General features: G+C 42.2%; 1 protein-coding gene across 1 annotated transcript; it reads left to right on the top strand.

The window, feature by feature from the left end:
- The first annotated feature begins 3,858 nt into the window (after positions 1 to 3,858).
- Positions 3,859 to 5,651, top strand: nosip (nitric oxide synthase interacting protein). The gene is made up of 2 exons (XM_072459718.1): positions 3,859 to 3,918; positions 4,499 to 5,651. The coding sequence occupies exon 2, from the start codon at positions 4,510 to 4,512 to the stop codon at positions 5,392 to 5,394; it is 885 nt and encodes a 294-aa protein (XP_072315819.1). The 5' UTR covers positions 3,859 to 3,918; positions 4,499 to 4,509; the 3' UTR covers positions 5,395 to 5,651.
- The last annotated feature ends 4,676 nt before the right edge of the window (positions 5,652 to 10,327 follow it).

The raw sequence follows: 10,327 nt of genomic DNA, 5'->3' as shown, positions 1-10,327 counted from the left end.
CAGACGTTTCAGTCGTGCAGAGAGGATGTGATGAAGTCTCTGTTGTTTCAGACGTTTCAGTCGTGCAGAGAGGATTTGATGAAGTCTCAGTTGTTTCAGACGTTTCAGTCGTGCAGAGAGGATGTGATGAAGTCTCAGTTGTTTCAGACGTTTCAGTCGTGCAGAGAGGATGTGATGAAGTCTCAGTTGTTTCAGACGTTTCAGTCGTGCAGAGAGGATGTGATGAAGTCTCAGTTGTTTCAGACGTTTCAGTCGTGCAGAGAGGATGTGATGAAGTCTCAGTTGTTTCAGACGTTTCAGTCGTGCAGAGAGGATGTGATGAAGTCTCAGTTGTTTCAGACGTTTCAGTCGTGCAGAGAGGATGTGATGAAGTCTCAGTTGTTTCAGACGTTTCAGTCGTGCAGAGAGGATGTGATGAAGTCTCAGTTGTTTCAGACGTTTCAGTCGTGCAGAGAGGATGTGATGAAGTCTCAGTTGTTTCAGACGTTTCAGTCGTGCAGAGAGGATGTGATGAAGTCTCAGTTGTTTCAGACGTTTCAGTCGTGCAGAGAGGATGTGATGAAGTCTCAGTTGTTTCAGACGTTTCAGTCGTGCAGAGAGGATGTGATGAAGTCTCAGTTGTTTCAGACGTTTCAGTCGTGCAGAGAGGATGTGATGAAGTCTCAGTTGTTTCAGACGTTTCAGTCGTGCAGAGAGGATGTGATGAAGTCTCAGTTGTTTCAGACGTTTCAGTCGTGCAGAGAGGATGTGATGAAGTCTCAGTTGTTTCAGACGTTTCAGTCGTGCAGAGAGGATTTGATGAAGTCTCAGTTGTTTCAGACGTTTCAGTCGTGCAGAGAGGATGTGATGAAGTCTCAGTTGTTTCAGACGTTTCAGTCGTGCAGAGAGGATGTGATGAAGTCTCAGTTGTTTCAGACGTTTCAGTCGTGCAGAGAGGATGTGATGAAGTCTCAGTTGTTTCAGACGTTTCAGTCGTGCAGAGAGGATGTGATGAAGTCTCAGTTGTTTCAGACGTTTCAGTCGTGCAGAGAGGATGTGATGAAGTCTCAGTTGTTTCAGACGTTTCAGTCGTGCAGAGAGGATGTGATGAAGTCTCAGTTGTTTCAGACGTTTCAGTCGTGCAGAGAGGATGTGATGAAGTCTCAGTTGTTTCAGACGTTTCAGTCGTGCAGAGAGGATGTGATGAAGTCTCAGTTGTTTCAGACGTTTCAGTCGTGCAGAGAGGATGTGATGAAGTCTCAGTTGTTTCAGACGTTTCAGTCGTGCAGAGAGGATGTGATGAAGTCTCTGTTGTTTCAGACGTTTCAGTCGTGCAGAGAGGATTTGATGAAGTCTCAGTTGTTTCAGACGTTTCAGTCGTGCAGAGAGGATTTGATGAAGTCTCAGTTGTTTCAGACGTTTCAGTCGTGCAGAGAGGATGTGATGAAGTCTCTGTTGTTTCAGACGTTTCAGTCGTGCAGAGAGGATATGATGAAGTCTCAGTTGTTTCAGACGTTTCAGTCGTGCAGAGAGGATGTGATGAAGTCTCAGTTGTTTCAGACGTTTCAGTCGTGCAGAGAGGATGTGATGAAGTCTCAGTTGTTTCAGACGTTTCAGTCGTGCAGAGAGGATGTGATGAAGTCTCAGTTGTTTCAGACGTTTCAGTCGTGCAGAGAGGATGTGATGAAGTCTCAGTTGTTTCAGACGTTTCAGTCGTGCAGAGAGGATGTGATGAAGTCTCAGTTGTTTCAGACGTTTCAGTCGTGCAGAGAGGATGTGATGAAGTCTCAGTTGTTTCAGACGTTTCAGTCGTGCAGAGAGGATGTGATGAAGTCTCAGTTGTTTCAGACGTTTCAGTCGTGCAGAGAGGATGTGATGAAGTCTCAGTTGTTTCAGACGTTTCAGTCGTGCAGAGAGGATGTGATGAAGTCTCAGTTGTTTCAGACGTTTCAGTCGTGCAGAGAGGATGTGATGAAGTCTCTGTTGTTTCAGACGTTTCAGTCGTGCAGAGAGGATATGATGAAGTCTCTGTTGTTTCAGACGTTTCAGTCGTGCAGAGAGGATTTGATGAAGTCTCAGTTGTTTCAGACGTTTCAGTCGTGCAGAGAGGATGTGATGAAGTCTCAGTTGTTTCAGACGTTTCAGTCGTGCAGAGAGGATTTGATGAAGTCTCAGTTGTTTCAGACGTTTCAGTCGTGCAGAGAGGATGTGATGAAGTCTCAGTTGTTTCAGACGTTTCAGTCGTGCAGAGAGGATGTGATGAAGTCTCAGTTGTTTCAGACGTTTCAGTCGTGCAGAGAGGATGTGATGAAGTCTCAGTTGTTTCAGACGTTTCAGTCGTGCAGAGAGGATGTGATGAAGTCTCAGTTGTTTCAGACGTTTCAGTCGTGCAGAGAGGATGTGATGAAGTCTCAGTTGTTTCAGACGTTTCAGTCGTGCAGAGAGGATGTGATGAAGTCTCTGTTGTTTCAGACGTTTCAGTCGTGCAGAGAGGATATGATGAAGTCTCAGTTGTTTCAGACGTTTCAGTCGTGCAGAGAGGATGTGATGAAGTCTCAGTTGTTTCAGACGTTTCAGTCGTGCAGAGAGGATGTGATGAAGTCTCAGTTGTTTCAGACGTTTCAGTCGGGCAGAGAGGATGTGATGAAGTCTCAGTTGTTTCAGACGTTTCAGTCGTGCAGAGAGGATGTGATGAAGTCTCAGTTGTTTCAGACGTTTCAGTCGTGCAGAGAGGATGTGATGAAGTCTCAGTTGTTTCAGACGTTTCAGTCGTGCAGAGAGGATGTGATGAAGTCTCTGTTGTTTCAGACGTTTCAGTCGTGCAGAGAGGATATGATGAAGTCTCAGTTGTTTCAGACGTTTCAGTCGTGCAGAGAGGATGTGATGAAGTCTCAGTTGTTTCAGACGTTTCAGTCGTGCAGAGAGGATGTGATGAAGTCTCAGTTGTTTCAGACGTTTCAGTCGTGCAGAGAGGATGTGATGAAGTCTCAGTTGCTGCTGTGATTGTTTTCCAGGTTCTGAAGAAGATCTCGAGGTTCATAAAGGACCAGAATGAGAAGATCTACGCTCCTCGAGGCCTCCTGCTGACCGACCCCATGGAGAGAGGCCTCCGGGTCGTATCCTTCACTGTCCTGACCCTGACTCTGACTCTGACCCTGACCCTGACCCTGACCTTGACCTTGACTCTGTGTTTGAACTTTATTTCCTGAACTTTTTCCAGGTTGAAATCACAATCTTTGAAGATCGAAGCGTCGGCTCGAGCTGAAGTCCACGTCATTTCATCCTCCTAATATTTATGACTTTTCACTTGTTTGTTTGTTTGTTTGTTTGTGAGCATAAATGTGACAAAATGAACTCAAAAGTCTTTCAATGTTTGTGTCACTTTTAAAATATCAGCAAGTTTGTCCCATGTTTCTTTCTTTCATGTTCTTAAACTCGTCTTGATACAAACAAACACACACAAAGTAAAGCATTTACCCCAGGACTGTAGTTAAATGACCCTTTGTTTACAAATGTAAATACATGTGTTGTTGTTGTTGTGACCTTTGAACCTTTGAACTCTACATTAAACACAAAAGTCTTTATTTAATTTAAAACAATGTCTTTTCATCATTTCATATTTATTTTATTGACGTCTTAATCAGAGAAAAGTTTGATTGTTTTTGTTGACATAAAACAATGAACAAAAATGAGGCAAAATGTCAAATCAAGAAAAAAACTTACAATTTACAATAAGATCAAAACAGACCTAAAATGTATTTAAACTTGATAAAATAGCGTCATAAATGTGCCGGAAACGCATCAAACTCAATGAAATAAAAGCTGAATTCAGGCTTTTCCCCTCGCGTCCACTTCCGGTGCGTCACCGCGGCGCCGCCAGAGGGCGCACTCACTCTCAGAGCCGGAAACACGGAGCACTCCAGCGCGAGCGTTTGTCCGGTACGAAAACCCGTTTCTTTCTACATTTGAACCCTGTGCGTGACTTTAAACATACTTTATCTTTCACTCGTGTCAGCGGCTGTTGCACTTTAGTAAAAGGTTAAAATATAGAGTTTATCAAAGGGTTTCATAGTTGTGCTAACGTTAGCTCTTAGCCTTTTAGCTTTAGCCTTTTAGCTTTAGCCTTTAGCTCTATCGCGGATGCCGCTTTCAGTTGAATAAAACGCAGAAGTTGAATCTTTTGAACGTCGCGTCTGTTTTCACTGTTGTGACGCGGACACTTCCGGGGTATGTGGCGCTTTATGGAGGATTTAGCTTTAGCATTTAGCTAACAAAGGAAACTAGACGCTCGAGGTTCTGTTGCCATGGAAATAGAGGCGGCCATTTTGGGACTGTAAGAGCAGGAAATAAAGTCTGAACTACACTATTTCATCTACTTCATGATCACTTTAAAAGAAGAAGCACAGCAGTGACATTAGACGAGTCTTACAGATGTTTCTACTCTTTAGAGTTCATGTGTTTAAACTTAAAGTGACTAAAATGACACATTTAATGAAACTCTTGCTGTCTTTGTTTTCAGTATTGTCCACGATGACGCGTCACGGTAAGAACTGCACGGCGGGCGCCGTCTACACGTACCACGAGAAGAAGAAGGACACGGCGGCGTCGGGTTACGGCACGCAGAGCATCCGTTTGGGCAAAGACGCCATCAAAGACTTCGACTGCTGCTGCCTGTCACTGCAGCCGTGCAAAGACCCGGTGGTGACGCCCGACGGCTTCCTGTACGAGAAGCAGGCCATCCTGGAGTACATCCTGCACCAGAAGACCCAGATCGCCAAGAAGATGAAGGCCTACGAGAAGCAGAAGCAAGCGCAGAAGAGCACGGACCAGAGCGAGTCCAAGTCTGCCGAGAAACAGAAGGTGGAGAAGTTTAAAACCAGCGAGAGCAACATCGTGTCCAAGCCCATAAACCCGTTTGCCTCCAAAGACGAGAAGAACGCCGAGAGCGCGGGCGAAATCGCCGTGGCCGGCTCCAGCAAAAGTCTGCCCAGCTTTTGGGTCCCGTCGCTGACGCCTGAAGCGAAGCCCACGTTACTGAAGAAGCCGAGTAAAACGGTGCTGTGCCCCATGTCGGGACGTCCCATCAGGATGAACGAGCTGGTGCCGGTGCGCTTCACGCCGCTGGACCCGGGTTTGGAGCGTGTGAAGCTGCTGAGTCGACAAGAGCGTTACGTGTGCGCTGTGACACGTGATGCGCTCGGGAACAGCGTGCCGTGCGCCTTGCTCCGCCCCTCAGGCGCCGTGGTGACGCTGGAGTGTGTGGAGAAGCTCATCAAGAAGGACATGATGGACCCAGTGAGCGGAGACAAGCTGAGCGACAGAGACATCATCTACCTGCAGCGCGGAGGCACCGGCTTCGCAGGGTCAGGGGTCGACCTGAGGGCCAAGGAGGCACGGCCCGTCATGCAGGCCTAGAACCCGCCTCCTGCAGGCCTAGAACCTGCGTCCTGCAGGCGTAGAACCCGCGTCCTGCAGGCGTAGTACCCGCGTCCTGCAGGCGTAGAACCCGCGTCCTGCAGGCGTAGAACCCGCGTCCTGCAGGCGTAGAACCCGCGTCCTGCAGGCGTAGAACCCGCGTCCTGCAGGCGTAGAACCCGCGTCCTGCAGGCGTAGAACCCGCGATCTGCAGGCGTAGAACCCACAACCTGCGTCCTGCAGGCCTAGAACCTGCGTCCTGCAGGCGTAGAACCTGCGTCCTGCAGGCGTAGTACCCGCGTCCTGCAGGCGTAGTACCCGCGTCCTGCAGGCGTAGAACCCGCGTCCTGCAGGCGTAGAACCTGCGTCCTGCAGGCGTAGAACCCGCGTCCTGCAGGCGTAGAACCCGCGTCCTGCAGGCGTAGAACCCGCGTCCTGCAGGCCTAGAACCCGCGTCCTGCAGGCGTAGTACCCGCGTCCTGCAGGCGTAGTACCCGCGTCCTGCAGGCGTAGTACCCGCGTCCTGCAGGCGTAGAACCCGCGTCCTGCAGGCGTAGAACCCGCGTCCTGCAGGCGTAGAACCTGCGTCCTGCAGGCGTAGAACCCACGACCTGCAGGCGTAGAACCCACGATCTGCAGGCGTAGAACCCACAACCTGCGTCCTGCAGGCCTAGAACCCACGACCTGCGTCCTGCAGGCGTAGAACCCACGACCTGCAGGCGTAGAACCCACGATCTGCAGGCGTAGAACCCACAACCTGCGTCCTGCAGGCCTAGAACCCACGACCTGCGTCCTGCAGGCCTAGAACCCACGACCTGCAGGCGTAGAACCCACGATCTGCAGGCGTAGAACCCACAACCTGCGTCCTGCAGGCCTAGAACCCACGACCTGCGTCCTGCAGGCCTAGAACCCACGATCTGCAGGCGTAGAACCCACGACCTGCGTCCTGCAGGCCTAGAACCCACGACCTGCATCCTGCAGGCGTAGAACCCACGATCTGCAGGCCTAGAACCCAAACGTCCTGCGGTCCTAGAACCCACCACCTGAGACTCTTAATGTCGTTTGTCCCTGAACATTATTTCTACTGAACATTAAAACATTAAACACATTTGACCCAAATAAAGTGTAAATCTGTGACTCGAGCGAGAATATTTATGAATAAAATGTTTTATTGATGAAAAGTTTATTTTTTGATGATTTAATGTCTTTATTCTAAAAGGTCTTTGTGTTTTAGTAAATGTTATTTTAACTCATGATATTCACATCGTTTACTTCAGTTCTTTGTGACGCATCTGGACTGGATTCAGTCTTTAGTCACTTCCTGCTCCAGATCCTGAGACGTTTAGCCTCGTGACGCTGGTGTTTGTGACCTAAACACACTATTACATGTGTATAAGCCTATTACATGGTGTTTGTGACCTAAACACACTATTACATGTGTATAAGCCTATTACATGGTGTTTGTGACCTGAACACACTATTACATGTGTATAAGCCTATTACATGGTGTTTGTGACCTAAACACACTATTACATGTGTATAAGTCTAAACACACTATTACATGGTGTATAAGTCTAAACACACTATTACATGGTGTATAAGTCTAAACAGACTATTACATGGTGTATAAGTGTAAACACACTATTACATGGTGTATAAGTCTAAACACACTATTACATGTGTATAAGCCTAAACACACTATTACATGTGTATAAGTCTAAACATACTATTACATGTGTATAAGTCTAAACACACTATTACATGGTGTATACGCCTAAACACACTATTACATGGTGTATAAGTCTAAACACACTATTACATGTGTATAAGTCTAAACACACTATTACATAGTTTATAAGTCTAAACACACTATTACATAGTTTATAAGTCTAAACACACTATTACATGGTGTATAAGTCTAAACACACTATTACATGGTGTATAAGTCTAAACATACTATTACATGTGTATAAGTCTAAACACACTATTACATGTGTATAAGTCTAAACACACTATTACATGGTGTATAAGTCTAAACACACTATTACATGGTGTATAAGTCTAAACACACTATTACATGGTGTATAAGTCTAAACACACTATTACATGGTGTATAAGTCTAAACATACTATTACATGTGTATAAGTCTAAACACACTATTACATGTGTATAAGTCTAAACACACTATTACATGGTGTATAAGTCTAAACACACTATTACATGGTGTATAAGTCTAAACATACTATTACATGTGTATAAGTCTAAACACACTATTACATGGTGTATAAGCCTAAACACACTATTACATGTGTATAAGTCTAAACACACTATTACATGTGTATAAGTCTAAACACACTATTACATGTGTATAAGTCTAAACACACTATTACATGTGTATAAGTCTAAACACACTATTACATGGTGTATAAGTCTAAACACACTATTACATGGTGTATAAGTCTAAACACACTATTACATGGTGTATAAGTCTAAACATACTATTACATGTGTATAAGTCTAAACACACTATTACATGTGTATTAGTCTAAACACACTATTACATAGTTTATAAGTCTAAACACACTATTACATGGTGTATAAGTCTAAACACACTATTACATGGTGTATAAGTGTAAACACACTATTACATGGTGTATAAGTCTAAACACACTATTACATGTGTATAAGCCTAAACACACTATTACATGTGTATAAGTCTAAACATACTATTACATGTGTATAAGTCTAAACACACTATTACATGTGTATAAGTCTAAACACACTATTACATGGTGTATAAGTCTAAACAGACTATTACATGTGTATAAGTCTAAACATACTATTACATAGTTTATAAGTCTAAACACACTATTACATGTGTATAAGTCTAAACACACTATTACATGGTGTATAAGTCTAAACATACTATTACATGTGTATAAGTCTAAACACACTATTACATGTGTATAAGTCTAAACACACTATTACATGGTGTATAAGTCTAAACACACTATTACATGGTGTATAAGTCTAAACACACTATTACATGGTGTATAAGTCTAAACACACTATTACATGGTGTATAAGTCTAAACATACTATTACATGTGTATAAGTCTAAACACACTATTACATGTGTATAAGTCTAAACACACTATTACATGGTGTATAAGTCTAAACACACTATTACATGGTGTATAAGTCTAAACACACTATTACATGGTGTATAAGTCTAAACACACTATTACATGGTGTATAAGTCTAAACACACTATTACATGTGTATAAGTCTAAACACACTATTACATGGTGTATAAGTCTAAACACACTATTACATGGTGTATAAGTCTAAACACACTATTACATGGTGTATAAGTCTAAACACACTATTACATGGTGTATAAGTCTAAACATACTATTACATGTGTATAAGTCTAAACACACTATTACATGGTGTATAAGTCTAAACACACTATTACATGTGTATAAGTCTAAACAGACTATTACATGTGTATAAGTCTAAACAGACTATTACATGGTGTATAAGTCTAAACACACTATTACATGGTGTATAAGTCTAAACACACTATTACATGTGTATAAGTCTAAACACACTATTACATGGTGTATAAGTCTAAACATACTATTACATGGTGTATAAGTCTAAACACACTATTACATGGTGTATAAGTCTAAACACGACTATTACATGGTGTATAAGTCTAAACACACTATTACATGGTGTATAAGTCTAAACACACTATTACATGGTGTATAAGTCTAAACACACTATTACATGTGTATAAGCCTAAACATACTATTACATGTGTATAAGTCTAAACACACTATTACATGTGTATAAGTCTAAACACACTATTACATGGTGTATAAGTCTAAACACACTATTACATAGTTTATAAGTCTAAACACACTATTACATGGTGTATAAGTCTAAACACACTATTACATAGTTTATAAGTCTAAACACACTATTACATAGTGTATAAGTCTAAACACACTATTACATGGTGTATAAGTCTAAACACACTATTACATGGTGTATAAGTCTAAACACACTATTACATGGTGTATAAGTCTAAACATACTATTACATGGTGTATAAGTCTAAACACACTATTACATGGTGTATAAGTCTAAACACACTATTACATGTGTATAAGTCTAAACACACTATTACATGTGTATAAGTCTAAACACACTATTACATGGTGTAAAAGTCTAAACACACTATTACATGGTGTATAAGTCTAAACACACTATTACATGTGTATAAGTCTAAACACACTATTACATGGTGTATAAGTCTAAACACACTATTACATGGTGTATAAGTCTAAACACACTATTACATGTGTATAAGTCTAAACACACTATTACATGGTGTATAAGTCTAAACACACTATTACATGTGTATAAGTCTAAACACACTATTACATGGTGTATAAGTCTAAACACACTATTACATGGTGTATAAGTCTAAACACACTATTACATGTGTATAAGTCTAAACACACTATTACATGTGTATAAGCCTAAACACACTATTACATGGTGTATAAGCCTAAACACACTATTACATGGTGTATAAGTCTAAACACACTATTACATGGTGTATAAGTCTAAACACACTATTACATGTGTATAAGTCTAAACACACTATTACATGGTGTATAAGTCTAAACACACTATTACATGTGTATAAGTCTAAACACACTATTACATGGTGTATAAGCCTAAACACACTATTACATGGTGTATAAGTCTAAACACACTATTACATGGTGTATAAGTCTAAACACACTATTACATGTGTATAAGTCTAAACACACTATTACATGGTGTATAAGTCTAAACACACTATTACATGGTGTATAAGTCTAAACACACTATTACATGTGTATAAGTCTAAACACA

This window comes from Eucyclogobius newberryi, unplaced genomic scaffold, assembly GCF_026437365.1.
Source record: "Eucyclogobius newberryi isolate DKJ021-1_F unplaced genomic scaffold, fEucNew1.0.hap1 SCAF_26, whole genome shotgun sequence".
NCBI lineage: Eukaryota > Metazoa > Chordata > Actinopteri > Gobiiformes > Gobiidae > Eucyclogobius > Eucyclogobius newberryi.
Note: the sequence above shows the minus strand (reverse complement) of the source record. Positions and strands in the feature narration are given on the sequence as shown.